At 39.9% G+C, this 17,315-nt stretch overlaps 2 protein-coding genes across 3 annotated transcripts; both read left to right on the top strand.

Moving 5' to 3' along the window:
- The first annotated feature begins 370 nt into the window (after nt 1–370).
- On the top strand, nt 371–6,820 carry LOC140937207 (uncharacterized). Of its 2 annotated transcripts, none has more exons than XM_073386742.1 (5): nt 371–615; nt 2,147–2,638; nt 3,544–4,122; nt 4,644–4,706; nt 5,485–6,820. In XM_073386742.1, exons 1-5 carry the CDS (start codon nt 375–377, stop codon nt 5,610–5,612), a joined length of 1,503 nt encoding a protein of 500 aa, XP_073242843.1. In that variant the 5' UTR covers nt 371–374; the 3' UTR covers nt 5,613–6,820. The 2 variants fall into 2 exon arrangements, with proteins under 2 accessions (XP_073242843.1, XP_073242844.1); XM_073386743.1 differs by having other exon boundaries at nt 583–619.
- Nucleotides 6,821–7,522: 702 nt separating this feature from the next.
- Nucleotides 7,523–16,975, top strand: LOC140937836 (uncharacterized). The gene is made up of 12 exons (XM_073387412.1): nt 7,523–7,609; nt 8,354–8,363; nt 8,947–9,012; nt 9,417–9,626; nt 9,881–9,992; nt 10,885–11,066; nt 11,572–12,348; nt 13,081–13,353; nt 13,488–13,919; nt 14,346–14,615; nt 16,160–16,393; nt 16,872–16,975. The coding sequence occupies exons 1-12, from the start codon at nt 7,523–7,525 to the stop codon at nt 16,973–16,975; spliced, it is 2,757 nt and encodes a 918-aa protein (XP_073243513.1).
- The last annotated feature ends 340 nt before the right edge of the window (nt 16,976–17,315 follow it).

Here is a 17,315-nt window from a genome sequence, read left to right as displayed (position 1 = left end):
AGATTAAATGCACTTTCGTATTTTGAACGAGCACTTGTATTCTTAGACGATAACGAGGTTAAATAAATTAGCGTTGTTGTTGTTGATATAAGTATAACCAGCATTATCTGAATTAGTAGAAGTCATATGACTTATAGTTTTCTATTAATAAATTTTGCAAGTTGCAATAAATTGATTAATCTATCATAATTGTTACCTTTTAGAGTTATTAAAGCAATGAAATATAAAAAAGGATTATCCTGTATAAAGATTCGTTTATTGTTGTTCTTTTACTTTTCTGTTATTTTCATTATACTTAAATATGTCTTTCTAAATTATTTGTTCATTATTTCTTTGTCTTAGTTGTAGCAAATGGAATGTATACTTTTCATTCAATGGTTGCACCGTACAGCCAGGAAGATGCCGTTCTCAACGATTGCTGGAGATCAAAAAATGGTTTATTCTATGTAGATAAATTTTGTCAGGTATTTATTACCCGTATTCCTGCCTTGTCAAAAGAAGCCAGCACATCGAGAGACACAGTTTCCTTTGAATCTGCATGTCGGCCAGGATATTTCTTGCGCCAAAAGAACTATCACTTCATTCTCCAAAAGAGAGACGGAACGGAACTTTTCGGTAGGTATACATGAGAATCTTTTGCTTTTAGATCCAAGCCGCGGGGTGTGGTGCTCCCTTATATAAGCTATGGTATGGAGGCATGTGCCGCCCCAAATGGTACAGTATTTGTCACAAAAATGGGTATAGCTTTTGCCTATTATGGTCTATCTAAATACGGATACGGTTTTAAATGGAACCACGAGGACTTATAAATTTATTAGTTATTCAGCTATAAACGTGTTTGTGTTTTTTTTTTCAGATGAATAAGACCGTCTAGTGTCAAATCCTTCTTAATAATAAATAATGCTTTTGTTGACTTCCCTTGAACAAGGTAACCGCGGAAGGTACACCCATATATGGGCTATATGGTTTTTGAGGGCTTCCATCCTTGAATAGGGCATTATTTTTACCCTTGTTTGCGTTGTGCTCGTCTATCCTCCCTTGGTTCTCGGTGTGATCCTTAGAAAGGGTACCGTTGCTATAGGAGCTAAAAATTCAAGTTCGTATCGCGTATATGCCCATCTGCACGAAAAATAAATCATCTGTTAAAACTGAACTTTATTTTCGAGAGAAAGGAAGCAGTTAAAGAAATTAAAGATTCGTGTGTTTCCATTAAATTCTTAGTTTTTGTTTTTCCCTTGAATTGCCACATTTTTCAGGTTTGGGCCTTAAATAAGGTATCAGTTTTGGTCTGTCTGATCCATAAATAGGGTCAGGGTTTAAGACGGCACACACCTATCCAATTTATGGGATAACTGCCCCCACCAGGAAAAAGGTAATAGATTGGCGAACAGAGAAAAACTTCCAGAGGCCAGTTCTGAAAAAAGGATGAGAAAATGTTTTGGACTGAGATAAGGCTAGGATTTGGAAAACCGTGCGAAAGTTTTTAAGAGTGAAAGTTTTTCCTCTACACTTAAAGACTCAGTTTCGCGAGCCGCCACTTTTCTTCATGCTTAGTAACCTAGCCCTTTTATCCGTGACGGCATTCCGTCGAAGGTAAGCTGATTGGCGGGAAGTTCAATTGGAATGCTAACTTTCAAGAAACAAAAGAGGCAATGCCGATTTTACTGTCGGGAATATATATTTCTTTTAGCAATATTTATGAAGGCACGGGCTTCTTCTTCAGGGTCTTGCATACAATGATAAGATAAAGCTAAGACGTTAAAATTTGAAATAAAGAATAGCTAGCCTGTACACAGAGGTTGTTTTATTTTTTTTTTTTTTTGGAAAAAATCGGCCAGCAAGCGATAGTGTGCGATATGATACTATAATAATAGGTGAAAATTTAAATTAGAAGAAAAGAGAACCTAAAAAAGTACATCTATATGAAAACAAAAACCGTTGAATTAGTGATATGAAAGAAATTTGAAATGTGAAAATAGTATAAATAAATGATTACAAACGGAAGAAATAAAACATTTAAAAAAGATTGCAATATTCTTTAAATTATTCTAGTACGAGGATTTTGTCCACTGAATATTAAGATTACTCAATTTCCTGGTGGATTCCGTCTTAACATTTTAATATTCATTTGTTATTAAATCCCCAGATAAAGACAGTTCTTTTTTTGTCTACGACGTCGTGACGTACACTCGCAATTTTCTCTTCAATTCGATGCACAAAGACTGGTATATCTGCGACGAAGGTAGGGCTGAAGATCGTGGAGTTCACAAAATAAGTAAACTTGCTCTAGACTTTTACAGTGGTAACCCAGACGTTCTTCCACGATGTGCCTTTATACTCAACCCATTAAAAAAAAATGGCGACAAGTTCAGGCACTGTAAAAACTTTATTGGGCCAGTGGAAACTCCAGAAATAAGCGGACAACCTCTTCCTCATCCACCTCATTTGGTTTCGAATAAACCACCGTCTCCTTTTGGTCTACCAACCTGTATACCAGTTTGCCCAGCGGGACCAACACAGCCTGGAGCTCAGGCAGGACAAGGGAGTATGGGCCAAGCGGGTTCCGGCGCCTCCGCTGCTGGAGCGAGTTCATCACATGGAGTTCAACCCTCAACAGCTGTTCAACCCTCTAACAAACGTAAGAGATAGACAATGAATATACGTAACTTCCTCAAATACAAGTTTTCCCGTGAAAAATCCCCCCTTCCCTTTGATACAAAAAAAGAAGTAATTGCTGCCACCTACTCATACCCTTGAGTATACAAGAGAGATGATAAACAAATATGGTGTCAAATGAGCGCCTATTTAAATTTTTTGAGTCGAGAGGATGGCTCAAATAGGAAGGGGGGCTCTTCGGTCATATTACGGTATTTAAAGCTATAACTTTCCGAAAGAAACATCAAATAATCGCACAAAACCCACCTTTCCAATAAGCAGCCATTTATCGCGCAAAGGATATTGTCCCCGCTTTCAACTTTTATTAAAAATACAGAAAAAAAGAAATTAATTAAAAGTGGGTGCGGATGGGGATAGTTGGAGAAAGTTTAAACAGACTGCATTCAGATCAACTTGATAAACAGTCTGACACTATTCACAGTGAATGCACCCCCCACAAAAGGGTCATATTGGCGTTAACCGTCAGACGACCGAGGACGTAACCGTCAACCCTCAAAAAGCTAAATTTTTTTAACGCTAGCCATCAAGGGCCTATTTACAAACGAGTGAGAAAGAATATTATTATTTCACTGAATCATCATCATCGGTCGACCCGGAAGAACAGTGGACTGTAAATCGTCTGACCCCAACTGTGGCATGTGTATAATTTTCCTGTATGGTAATGACGTCATGTTGGAATAATAAAAGAAGGTAACTGTTATTTAGCCTTTAACCGTCAGAGCAAACCCCCCATTATGACTCTTACTATAATGTACGTAACTCCGTTGAAATAATTGCCTCTGAAATGTTTAAAGATGGACTTTCCTGTATCCGACAGTATCCGGGGCAGACCATGGTTCACCATAAACTTGTTGCTTTTTATCACAGCATACTGTGTTGCGGTAACCTTCGACAACAAGGTTGGCTCTCCTTTTACATTGTACTCTTCTCTAAAACACGAGGGATATCTCGTCACTGGATCTGGCTTTAAACTGAAACTTTTGATAGATCGACCAGAACTGCACAGCCACGTGACCTTCTACGCTAAAGACCCAGGTGGAAATCGAGGAGACTTGTTAAATGGGGAACCAAGTATTTCAAGGCCAGTGGTTTCTAACTGTGATTATTTTTTCCCGGTAAGTGTGACAGCCGAACAAGGCTCTTCAAGTTCACCCCCCGGAGCCCCGGTCACATCTCCCCCTTCATCTGTTCCCGGACAGTATGCACCGCCAGCTGTTCCACCAGCTCCAGCAGCCCCACCTCTTCCTCCGTCACCACCTCTTCCTCCTCCACCACCTCCTGCTGCACCTCCGCCTGCATTACCTCCTGCGCCAGCGTATCCGGCTCCGCCGTCCCAACCTCCATTAGCGCCACCATCTCCTCCGGCTCCGTCCACAGCACCAGCACCCCAGCCGGCTTATGCTCCACATAGTCCGTCCATTCAAGGTGCTCCTTCCATGCCAAGAGGCAAGTAAATCATTTGCTAATAGTAACAATATAATAACGATGATTATGATGATAATGTTAAAAATAATAACTGATAAATTGTTTTTCCCTTGATTTGCATTATGAAATTGACTAGAGAGTTTATTTCGATGTGAAATGCATGGATATTAGTTCTGAAGAAAAGACAACTAATTATGCTCTTTTAGTTGATAATAATAGTGACAGCATGTATACTTAATTATTACGTGGAAGATAATTATGATAGTTGTCTTCCCTGTTCTAAGCAGTTAAATAGCTTTCTTTTTTGTTATAATTGAAGACAATTGATTAATATTTTTTTGATATTACAACTGATGGATTACTCAATGACGTAGCTTTCGAATTCAGTACTGAGTTTACAATCCTCGCCCTTCTAAACCGTAACAAAGGTACTTAATTTTAGACAGCAATATACTTTGGCAGCCTCCCCTTACGTACGATTTATCCAATAATTTTATTTTTCATAGTTTATAAAAAGGAAATTGCTTTTTTACTGTTTGCAGACAATGGGTCGGTTCATTACCATTACCACTATTATAAATCCAAGACGGCTGACCACCTACATGGTAATGATACACTTTTATTTTATGTATTTAGCACCCATGACAAACCCTTATTCTTCCTAAATTTCACCATTTTCACCTAGGCCATAATGCACCTAATTTACTTCGGATCCCCAAATTTTTGCATAACTCGGCGTTGTCTTCGACTTTCCTTGGTACGCCAGTAATACCTGGGAGAAATTGGAAACAACGGTTATGCAAAATTTTGATGGGTTTGTACTATCGACTGAGTGAACAAGAAAACAACGACATGCTATATGCCTTGTTTGTCTCGAATAACTCCGTACCTTTACTGACGGATCACGTGACGTGATGAACTCGTGATTAACAACATTACAGGGTTAACAAGGTGCATTATGGTCAATGTGAAAATGTTGAGTTGATACAGGAAGGAAGATCAAATAATGATCTTGCCCCAGTTGTTTAGATAGCGCTATCAACCGGATAAATCACTATCCAGCGGATATCTATTAGGGAAACCAATTGCGTTATCTCGTACTGGACAGAAATTTATCCACTGGATAACGGTATCCACTTTTTGAACATCACAAATCAGACATAACATCTGTGAAGGATTGGTTCGATTACCAGACGATGCTACTCATCTCCCCAAAAGAGCTTCGGGCAGGATCAAAGTCCAGACCCTGGAGAGGGCGGAAATCGAGCCTACGTAAAGGATACTAAATAAGTAGATCAGTTAGCCAGTCTCGACTCTTATGTAAACGTTTTAACCGCGAAGAAGAGTGTTTTACCTGATATTCAATATTTTTTGTTTCTGAAGCTTGCCCAAGCAGCTGTTCTCCTAATTCTGTTCCATGCCCTCCCACCTGCCCGATACACTGCTGTAAGCGAGACTTGGACGAATACGTTGACGAGGAGGGCGACGAAGATCAAACAAGAGAGAAATGAGTTTGCCTTTGTCCTAGAAAATGGAACTTCCATAATGTAGATGACACATGTACATTTTGTCCTGCACTTGGTGATTAGACGACTTAGACCTTGTTCTTGCTAGAATGAAAGAAAACAGCACAGAAACCTTAATGAACAGCTAGACATAGGCCTTGATTGCATTATCCCAATCCGGCTTTTTCAGCTTGATATGCCTCGTTGTAGATACTCACAAGCTTGGCTTCCAGCAAGCTCTTGACTAAGGGGCGAGGGAAGAGAACTGGAGAGCTGACTTGAGGTCTTGCTAGCGAGCAGCCTTCGCACAAAGAGAAAGCCTCAGCCAAACTGTCTAGCCGACATTCTAGGGAGCTTAATTAAGCAACAACGACGGCAAAGGCTACAAAAACGTCACTTAAAAAGTGAAGTCGCGCTGCTTCAACCTTTATCGCTTTTATCCATCTCGTTCAATTTGTCAAATGTTGGCATTTTTTTCTGGAGTTGAATTCTAAATGACTCTACCGAAGTTCAGGAACAGAAAAAGAAAGTCGTTTGTCTTTACTGTGTCTTGTGTTCGCGTTCTCCACAAAACGTGAAATTAGGTACTTTCACGTCGTAGTTGTGCAGTGATGGCAAAGAAATGTACAAAAAAGCGTGATGCACGTGCACAGTTTTTATTTTGTTAGTACAAACGTATTGTTTTTTTACCGTTCTTGTTGACGTCGTCGTTGTCGTCTCGTAAGCTCCCTTCTACCAAAATAAAGGGGCTTTATCATGGAAGTGGCCCATTTTGTTTAGCCTTTCCTATGGCTTACATTTAAGTCTCTATAAAAAACATTTATGACCGTTTAACACAACACCGGCACCGTTTGGCTGGGGGTTATATTCACTGTATTCGCTGTTCTTGGCAGCACTCATTTGTAATAAGTATGTATTTCTCTAATGTTCAGAGGGGCGTTATATAAACAGCTCATCTCAGGAAGAATTGATTTACATTTCGAAAACCCAGTTTTTGAGCGTGATCAAAAAACCTCACTTTTATATTTTTTACTTTTCTTGTCCCTTAACCCAAAACATTGATTTCATTGTACAGTATATAGATCTTTAAAGTAATATATGAAGAGAGGGAAAAATAAAGAGGAAATAAACTTTTAAACCGTGTTTATTTCTCAAGTCTTGTAATACAGTTATTCAGCCAGTGTAACGCTGGAATTAGCGCCCCGCTTTCAAAATACGCCTTCCTCCTCGGAACACGGAATGAATTACAGTCATAAAAACAGTGTAAGATTCGTATATTTTTAAATATAATGATAAAACAGTGTAAACTGGAGTCAATTAAAGCAGTAAAATATGAATAGAAAATAGCCCTCGCCCTCCCTTCTCTTTTCACCCTAGAGACTGAACTGAGCACTCAGTGCGCTAATTTGAGTATGCGCATTTATTGTTTTAACAGACAAAGGGACTTTGAGACGCATACTGAAACTTTTAGCCGATCCTGATATACCTGAAATCTTCAGGAGCTGTAAGGTAGAGATTTTGAAAGCAGGTGGAGATTCACATAATCATAAAGCAGTATAGGTTTGCAGTGCCATTTTACAATGAGAGAGACTGTTGCCGACTCACACTGTATATGGCGAATGAAGAAAGCCCTTTATGCGTCAAACCAATTCAAGTTGGAAAATTGTAAGGCTGCGGGACCATATAGGGGGGGTGGGGGGGGGCGGTAAGCACATGTTACAAAACCTTGCCCAAGTGAATTCCGACAAGTACCTAACCATCGAAGAAAAAGCGTGGACGCCTAAAGAAACATGCAGAAGTACTTAACTGACAAAAAATTGGGCTAATTAAAGAAACTCGTACCCGCTCCCCTCAAAATTTCTTATTGCCCAATTCTTATGAGTCTATAATGAGCAGTGGACTTGCGCGTTTTATACATGAATGAGAAAAGAGTACCTGCTTACCAAAGTGAAGGAGGGGGAAGGCTTCAAGGGAATATACATGTGCGAGTTAAAGTGGATGGCGTAAACTGATAAATTTGATGTTTAATTTCGTTAGTCTTATTTTCGATCATTCAAATTGTGACTATTTTTCATGATAGTACTTCCAACAGAGTGTCACTGGTGTTAATTTTTGGTTTACGTTGATCACCCATCGACAAACGAATACATAAATATTTAAGGTAAAAATTGACCTCACTGAAGAGGTCTTCTGTTTCCTCACCCTTTCTTTAAAGCTTTTGATATGAGACGTTTCGCCATTTTTTATCTTGAAGTAAGTGCATATGCGTTGATTGTTGTTTCAAATAGCCACGATTCTCAAAGACAAAAACGATATTGGAAAGTGGGTAGGTACCGTTTTACTTTTAACATAACAAAGCTGATAAAGGAAACTCAAATGTGGCCTGCGGTTATTGCAGCCTAGGGCTATGTTCTGTACTGTTATTTTTCTAGTGTTGAAAATTTATAAAAATCGATATTATGGAGGAAAACTTATTTAAATCTGGACTCCTTCAGTTTTGCTACTTTTAGCGGAAACACGTCCCATAGCCTGGCCCCAACGAAACCTGTGATCTTCCCTGATTTTACTTTGATTGTCTACATAAATCACAGCTCGTCTGATAAATCATAAAATCATTTTTTTTCCCATTTTATATCGAATGGTAAAAATCAAAAGACTTTTAAAACAGTTTAAGCTAGTAAAGATACTTGGTGGCGTGTGTGTGCCTGTGTGACTCTCGTTACTTGTATATAACACCCTTATGTTAGAGTCTTGCAGGTAATGAGAATCAGTCGTCAGCGGGGTTCTTTCACTGCTTTTTAAAGGAAAATACACACGTTTAATAAAGAGTTGTGGTAGGCTGGAAACTCCGCGAAGGGGACACTAAATACTGTCACTAAGAACAGTGTATCTGTACAAGCGAGTCATGTCAATATCGTCACAAATACGCATTTTATTAATGAAAGGAAAAATGTATCCAACAGATCAAACAGAACACTACCATAAACAAGCAAAACGATCCTTCACAAATTGCCATGATTTCGGTTCCGTAAAATTAAGTCTATAAGAACACACAAAATTCACTTGTTTATTCATACCTTCATGTATGTACTCGACTAAATTCATTCACTCTGCATAGACATTCACTTTTAATGTAGACTTTATCTAAAAAGTATTTGTTGTTATTTGGAATTTTTTTTTTTTTGCCCTCAGTGCATATTACCCCCGACTGTGCTTGGATAAAGATTATCTGACGGAGCACTGGACGATGCGGTTATGAGCGCATTTTTTGAAAAAATATGGATGTAATGAGATTAGGATGAAACAGATCAGTTTATCATTGATTTTCGTTTTTATCTAGTTAATGGTGAACAAAACGTTATCCGTAGTAAAAGGACGTTTGGCAGTTCAGAGCCACCTTGTAACAGTGAGTATAATTTCTCGTCATTGTAACAGTTTGGATAATTCCCTCAATTTTGCTAATAAACGGAAGAAAAACGCACGTAAAGGGCATTGATTTAGCTAGTAAACAGAATTCATAGGTAAAAAAATCCTATCTTTGCTTGTACGTACGTAAGTGAGTTCCTTCAGTCGGCGATGTTATTTGGTGCATTTAAAATGAGTAAAAGATGAAGAAAGGCGGGAGAACTTCAGTAAAGCTTGTCGTGTAGGAAGGTAAAAGGCGCAATTCCTATCATGAGATTCCAGCTCATCATACACGAACAAACGGTTAGCTTCTTCTCATGTCAGTCCCAGGTTAATATAACTTAACAGTAATCGGTTAAAAAAAGTAATGTATGTGATTAATGAAGGTCTTTTTCTTTTGTGTAGTGACCAACGGTGTCTACTTGGAGAAATGGGAGAAGATTGATTATAAACGCATTCGATTTTTGCTGGAGGACCCACGATATCCAAATCTGCCAAGCTTTAGCACGTGCATTCCTACATTTGAGCAGCCTTCAAACTGGGGAGACTTCTTTGGCTCACGTTTGAGGACATACTTTGTTCCATTTCAAACTGGGGACCATTACTTTTTCCTGTGTAAGAAGTTTTTACAGATGATTATTTTCAGCTTACAAATTCAATCAATATCTGAACTAATTTTAAATAAGAACTTTGTTTAGTAGTTTCTAATTTCGTGGAAACTTTAACTACTAATACTATGAATGTGACAAACGCAACGTTTTTAGCTATCGAAAGGGTACAGAAGGCAATCCCAATTTTTTTCATCCATACTATATTCTTTCTACATTTGACGTTTTTAATCCATCTAATGTCAACGTGTTTTGTTTCAGCTTCTAATGCTGGAAGCGCGCTTTTCTTAAGTACGAATTCATCCGCCGGAGGAAAAACTCTCATTACCTATGTTGATGGAGGCTTCCCTACAAAGAAATATGAATATGACAGGTATAGGAATTTTCAATCAGATCCAATTTCAGTTTTTGTATCTAGTGAATGATTTTCTCAACGGAGAGAGCGCCTGTGCGGTCGGTGTGTCACGTGTTAGGTTCGTGCAAGAGAGAGTAGTGGGACAGTCAGAGGGAATCTTGGGCGTTGGCCAGGATAAGTGAATTTCACTAAGTTATTTTTAGAAGTTGTAATTAAACAAGCCCTCGTTGTTCAAACATTGGATAGCGCTTTACTCTGGATAAATCACTATCCAACAGATAGGTATTGGGGAAACTAATTGCAATATCCAGTGAATAGAGATTTATCTGGTGGTTACCACTATCCGGCCTGCCTTTCAACAACCGAGGCCAGGAGTCTTATTCCTGGAACGCTTGCATATTTTAATCTATTGTTTGAAACGTCATCAAGTCCAGGATCGGAGCGACTACCGCAAAGCAAATGAACACAGAATATTGTAATGGTGTAACACCAGTATCCTCTATTGACAACACTGAATAAATGTTTGTGGACCTCTTAGGAAACCAACATCCGATTAATTTCATGTTGGTCTAAAAATAACTTTGGTGAAATTCACATATCCCAAGGGCTAAACTGGGCGTTTCCCTCTCTGACCCATTATTCTCGCTTCTCTAAATTTTTTTCCCTGTTGTTCTACTCTTATGACATGACAATTATTACATCACTTAGGATATATAAAAGAAATCTTACGATTATGTGAACTGCGGTTGGAGACTATGAAAGTGATGAGATCTTGCAGTTAATAAAACAACCTTAATGGTTAAAAAACTGAAAAAAATTCAGATATACGATAGTTTCCCAGCCCTGGGCATTAATCATTGACGAGGACCTCTGCCTTGCCAGATTCCTTTCTTAAACACCCAACTTGCAGGTATACAAACCAAAAAACCCTCCCGATTTCATTAAAGAAAGGTAAGTATTACTACATGGAGGCCATCATGAAAGACGATCACCAAGAGGATCATTTAGAAGTTGGTTTGCAAACCCCAGATGGAACATTCTACAAGGTGATACCCTCCGAGTTCCTACGGACCACAGTTCGTCTTTCTGCTTGTGAGTCTAGCCTATAATACGATCATTTTTTACATCGTCCTACGTTTATTAAGAGTATAGACAATGGATTGGTGCATTGATAGGCACCTTCTCGATGTTATGTACTCGCGATTTTCAGAGAAACTTTCCCGGTATAAAATGTTTACAAAAATCTAATTTTTTCGCAAGTATTCGGTTTTCTATCGTATACATCTCTCAGTAATGATCAAACCTTTTTCAAACTGTCATTTCTAGCATCTATAAGAATGTAGAGTATGGTTGATTTGTTAACTTATTCGCTTGATTTTTTTTAGTAGGTCAACGTCCTAAATGAGTTTTGCTATTTGAATTGGTAAAATGAAATCAGAATTTTTTGTGTCAAGAATGCTCTTCTGCTTTTTCCTTAGATTTGAAATTTTTAAGTGAGAGTCTTTAACACAGCAAAAATACCCAAAACGAAAACACTTTTTTTTATCTTGCTTATGATCATCTGGGGATGAAATCATTTGCATTTAACCTTCTGCAGCTCAAAACTTTACCTACCAATCCATCCTTATTAAAGTGGCAGCCAAGGCTGGCGCAAGTGCTGGTTCATCTTTTGGCGCAAAATATGCAATGAAAAGTGGTGCTGAAGCAGGAGCTATAGCCGGTGGAATAGCAGGGGGGGAGGCTGGAGCATCGGCTGGTGCAGCTGCTGGAGAGAGAGCAGCGATACAAATGACTAGGAAAACAATAGAAGATGCGCTGAACAGCCTTCATGGAGACAGCTTGCACAGATATAACATCATTTTAAGAAACGGAAATGTAGTTGCTGTGACTGGACCAGGGCTGGATGGCGCGGAAGAAGCAGGAGCGACTAGTGGTGGAGCAGGCGGTGGGAATGGACCCAACGAGGCTGGAGGTACATCTGGCTCTACCGGCAATGGTGGTGGTGGAAGTTCAGGAGGAGGTGTTGCAATAGGAAGCGGAAAAGCAGGGACGGGGACGGGAGCAGCGCCTTCTGGTACTGGTGCAGGCACTGCTGGCGGCTTGGGTGTAGGCGCTGGGGCCGGTGTTGGTAAGACTACAGGTGGGGGTGCGAGTGGGAGTGTCAGCGGAAGTACCGAAGGAGCTACTTCAGCTAGTGCGTTGGTATCTGGATCAGTTGCCGGTGGTTTGGGAGGAGGTGCGTGGTCCTCAGGTGGCAGAGCAAGTATCACTGGTGGCATATCACACCGTCAAGTTACCTATATTCCAAAGCCGGGAGAGAACCCACAAAGTCTTGCACGTTCTTTGGTTTGGAGAGCTGGTGGAGCAACAAAACGTAAGTCAACACCCATGAGTACGAACGTATGAGAAAATATTATTTTGCTTTGCTCCGCAATACTTCTAGCTATTCAAAATAGAATGTTATTTTAAAAATAAAAGACAGCGTTTTCAGTAGTAAGGAGCAAGGGTGGCACAGTTGTAATTGGTCAGCGCGCGGCCTTTGGTGCACGAGGTCCCGAGTTCGATCCCCTGTAACATCACATCCTTGATTCAACTTCTCTCCTTTTTGGGCAGCTTCGACCAGCTTTAACTTGAAACGGCATTGCTGGGGAGAGGGGGGTAAAATGAGCGCACCGGCGTCGACCTCAAGTTTATCAGTTTATCAGTTTATCAGTTATCAGTGAATGGAGGCATGGAAGGCGCATGCACAATTTTTCAACTAAGTTAAGACTGTTTGACTTCCCTCTGAAACTAAAGACGTTTTATGCCTCCCTTAATGACCCCTGAAATGCTATTCCACAACCTACAGCCCAACTGAGAAAATAAAACGCATGTCCAAGGCAGGATGCGGGAGTATGTTGCGCCTGCACATCCCGCTTCCCCTGAGATTTTAGCGGATAGAGATAGTGTACAAGTTGTGTTAACTTTGTGATAGCTTTATCGATGAAATGACAGGTGTGAAAGAAGCAATTTTAGCAACAAGATCTCACTGGCAAAGGATTTCCTACAAACAAACAGTGATAGCCCAATATAAACCGAAACCTGAAACAACACTTTTCTTTCTTAGTTGTAGACAAAGGATTATATACTGTCCATTCTTTTGACGTACCATACCAGCAAGAAAACACTTCCCTTAACTTCTGCTGGCAAGCACACAATGGAGACTTAGCCTTAAGGGCTTTTTGCCAAGTGTTCCAAGCACGAATCCCTGGGTTGTACAAAGCCTTCGAAAAAAAGAACGAAACAGTATCGTTTGAGTCAGTCTGTTTACCTGGTTACTTCATGAGACAGAAGAACTATCACTTTATCCTTGAAAAACGCGATGGAAGTGATCTATTTGGTGAGTCAGTAAATACTTTTTATTAACCGAGAGTGAGGTCATTACAGAGAAATCTCAGACCGAGGCCTTGGATGTATTGTCTATAAAGTTTGGATGGACAGGTGCAATATATGTTTTTCAACCTTTCTTTTCAGATAAAGAGAGCTCCTTCACTGTGTATTCTGTGATGAAAATATCTCGTAATCTTATGCTACAAAGTATGCACAAGGACTGGTACGTTTGCCAATCGAAGACGAAGGTAAAGGAAAAAACTGACATAAAGTTGGATTTCTACAATGGCAAACCAGACGTCCTTAATCGCTGCACGTTTATGTTCCATCCGATAGCACAGAACGAGGATAAATACAGAATGTGCAAAAACGTATTAGGACCACTTAAACATCCTGAAATAGTCGGACAACCTCTTCCTCATCCACCTCATCTTGTTCCTAGAAAACCAAACCCACCCACCATACTTCCGGCATGCATTCCAATCTGTGCAGTGAGTTCGACTGGAGAAGAATCTGGAAAACCGAGGATTATCAGTCCCTCGGTTTCCACCAATGGCACAGTTAACACAGCTGCAAGTAAGTTTTCTGAAAAAGGTCCGTCGAGGTTAAGGTAGTTGACCCTCTCTGCCCTAGAGGGCAGTTTTACAGATAGCAGATAATTAACCTCAAATTGTTCCAATTTTTTTTTATATTTGAATACTTTGGAAAATACAGTAACGCTTGCTATCGCATTAACGTAAGGGCAGTTAAGTCTTCTCTGGCAGAATCTGACAAGAACTGAGGTACCCCCCTCGCAAACACTTAAACGTACTTAATACTCTTCCTAAACAAAAGTGTTTTTGCAATTCATCACTGACACAGCATCCACCTTTCGTTTAGTCTGTTTCTCTTTAGTTTCTTAGTTCGTCGCTGCTAGTTTTATCGTATTTTTTCGATAAATTCATATTGTGATCACGCCTACATCATTTGCCTAACTTTAACTATAAGTTGATGTTTTTACAGAGATGTGTGTGGCCCTGAACTTTGTCAACAATTTTGGATCTCCATTAAAGCTGTACTCGTCTTTAAAGAATGAAGGATATCTTGTTACTGGAAATGGCCTTAAGCTTAAACTAATTATTGCTCGACCTGAACTTCATAGTCACGTGACATTCTACGCGGAGGACCTTACAGGTAGAAGAGAGCTTCTTCTGAATGGAGCATCCAGTATTGCGGAACCAACGATTTTGGGATGTCCCAAGTTTTTGACGGTATCCGTGACGTCTGGAAGAGGTGACTTAAAAAAATCTAACCACGGTTTTACTAACCCAGTATAGTTACTATTAAACTAGGAGTAATCGGAGCTTAGAAGAGAGCGTTCGATATGTTTGTAAGGCGTACAGGTAGCAGTTGAGGAAGAAGCTAAGGGTGGATGGTTGTTGCGATAGATTAAGCCCGGTTTCCATATGATCGCTATGATCGCTGCGATCGCTCAGAAAAAAATGTTCAGCGATCATATGGAAACCACTCTCCGGCGATCGCAGCGACAATGATCGTTGAGATAAAACTTTTTATATCTCAGCTATTGTTGTCGCTGGGATCGCTGGAGAGTGGTTTCATATGACCGCTATAATCGCTGAAGTTTTTTCAGCGATCGCGGCGATCATAGCGATGGTAGCGATCATATGGAAACCGGGCTTTACTTTGATCATGGCATATTTTAAACGTAAGGATTGCTTACAGCGAAACCTCTATTTAAACTGTGTATCATTATGAAAAAGCCTTGAAGGCTAGTGATATCGCCGGTATAGCCCGTCTCAATAAGTGCAGTAGTTTGGTCGAGTTTGTTGATTTCAGTGACTTGAGTAGAGCTACTGTGGGCTGTTTATAAGTTTTTCCGCATAAATAACATAGACATAAAATGTTCGTTTGTCCGGTGCCGGAAATATCACAAGTCATGCTGAAACGGCGCCGCCGAGCTTCACATCTCGGCAGATTTACTTTGTGGCACAACGGCCGCCGGGATACACAACTCTGTAGATTTACTTTGTGGCATAACTTCCGTCGAGCTACACAACTCGGTAGATTTACTTTGTGGCACAACGGCCGCCGAAACTTTTGAAAGATGAACGTTTTGAAAGATTCAGCAAACACAGATCGATAGTAGACCTTCAGCAAACTCTTGAAATATGTACGCTTTACGACGATTCAGCAAACTTTTAAAAGTTGAAGGCTAAAAGACCTCAGCAAACGCTTGAGGACGCACGAATCACCACGTGAGTCAGTTCGTCAAAGTGAAGCAAAACGTAAGCAAGCGCCTCAAAGCGAGGCAAATGTGTGTCGACGACGACGACGACAAACGCAATCTCGAAAAAACCTCCCTTATAAATTGCACAGGGAACCCAACAATGCACAGAACACCCAACACAAACTAGGGGTTGCGTTCTCGTACCTCGAACGCAATAAGTGAATGCGAACAAAACGAGTATTTAAAAATTGCTAGGTTGCGATTTATAGTCGATCGAATCAAATTGCTCTTGAAACAATTTTTACATCAATTTAACATGTTCTTGTCATAATTCTTAGCGTAACTTAATTCGTGTTTTGCTTTCGTTAAGCGATGCCTCTGGAGACGGACAATTTGTCGCTTTCGAGCAGCAACATCTCTGGAACAGCTAATGCTACCAACAAATGACACATGACAAAGAATAACGTTTCGAGAAGGAGAACAGAGTTCACAGTCGTTTCAAGTCCGATTTTCCTTTCTCTTGTATTGGTGTTTCAAGGTCTTTATCTGACTTTTAATTCCTTAACTTTGTTTGGTTTTACCCGTATAGAACTCATTAGGGGAGGTTTACCAGCCAGTGCAACAAGAGCCTCTAATTCAATGTCTCATCATTCCGGTTCGCATCCACCCCATTCTCCTCCTGTTTATTCGCTCCCCAATATTTCAGCTTCTGCAGCTTCTCCGCCCCCAGCGGTAGCACCACCGCCAGCGGCAGTACCACCGCCTGCTACTACTTCTGTAGCGTCACAGTCTGGAGCCCTAGGAGAAAATAAATCACACCAAGGTAAGTCCATCTTAGTTACAAAATGTGAGAAACAAGGTTCGTGTGCGTGGTTTGCGCCTTTTAAGCTAGAGTTTTGAAGCATTTCTTGGGGAGATAAGTAGCTTTACGTGTCGTGTTAATGCAAATATTCCTTTGTTGTTACATCGCGGACTATTGCGGTCCTGCTCATTTACGTAACGTAGCTTAACAGTTGTTTTCATAGGCTCTGTTGTTTTGCCTTTTTAGACCCCCTCTTTTTCCTTTGCTTTACGTCGTGGTTTTTACACTGAAAAAAAGAAAATTTTACCTCGGTCGTGGACAAAATAAAAGCATATTGGTTGAAGGAGAATAATATTATTGAACTTGCTTTGCAAAGTATTGTCAATATTTAGAAAAATAATCAATCTTATTGCTACGAATCACGATAATTTGCTCAAACTCGTCCACTGATTTTTTGCTTTTTAAAGGTATGTAACGGTAATTTTCTTTTATTAAACAGATCACAAAGTAATCCATTATCATTACCATTACAATGATCGGGATCAACCAGAAACAACTATAGGTAAATATATTAAGGAAACCCCTTCCCGTGGGAAACGGTAGATAAGTGTGGAAATATGGTTTAAAAAGCTCTGCAAAATGATGAAAATATTTTCAGATATGGTGCCGCTTTGACCTCATCCAAATTGGCGGTAGTCTTGGCTGTCACCAGTTTATACCAATAGAGGCCTTTGAAGCAAAAATTCAGCGGTCTCCGTGTACCTTCTTATGTTTTTTTTGTTGTAAAAGTTTAGCGGACCTGCCAGCAGCCGCAAAGAGAGAAAAAGAGGGAAATTGCCAAGCTCAACTACTCCATCTTCAAACAATATATTTAGCTAAACTTCGCAAAATATCCCAAGAGCATGAAAGAGGCCATTATAAAAGCTAACCATCTCATTAGCCC

The sequence above is a fragment of the Porites lutea genome, chromosome 5 (genome assembly GCF_958299795.1).
Source record: "Porites lutea chromosome 5, jaPorLute2.1, whole genome shotgun sequence".
NCBI lineage: Eukaryota > Metazoa > Cnidaria > Anthozoa > Scleractinia > Poritidae > Porites > Porites lutea.
The sequence above is the reverse complement of the archived record's forward strand: the minus strand, read 5'-3'. Positions and strand labels throughout refer to the sequence as shown.

What these genes read in the sequence shown, in the direction of transcription:
- LOC140937836 (XM_073387412.1), top strand. Translation starts at nt 7,523, where the DNA reads ATGAATGAGAAAAGAGTACCTGCTTACCAAAGTGAAGGAGGGGGAAGG. An exon ending in CGATGGAAGTGATCTATTTG is followed by an intron (nt 13,354 to 13,487) that starts GTGAGTCAGTAA and finishes CTTTCTTTTCAG; the next exon opens with ATAAAGAGAGCTCCTTCACT. An exon ending in AGAAAATAAATCACACCAAG is followed by an intron (nt 16,394 to 16,871) that starts GTAAGTCCATCT and finishes TTTATTAAACAG; the next exon opens with ATCACAAAGTAATCCATTAT.
- LOC140937207 (XM_073386742.1), top strand. Translation starts at nt 375, where the DNA reads ATGGTTGCACCGTACAGCCAGGAAGATGCCGTTCTCAACGATTGCTGG. An exon ending in AGACGGAACGGAACTTTTCG is followed by an intron (nt 616 to 2,146) that starts GTAGGTATACAT and finishes TTAAATCCCCAG; the next exon opens with ATAAAGACAGTTCTTTTTTT. An exon ending in TGCTCCTTCCATGCCAAGAG is followed by an intron (nt 4,123 to 4,643) that starts GCAAGTAAATCA and finishes TACTGTTTGCAG; the next exon opens with ACAATGGGTCGGTTCATTAC.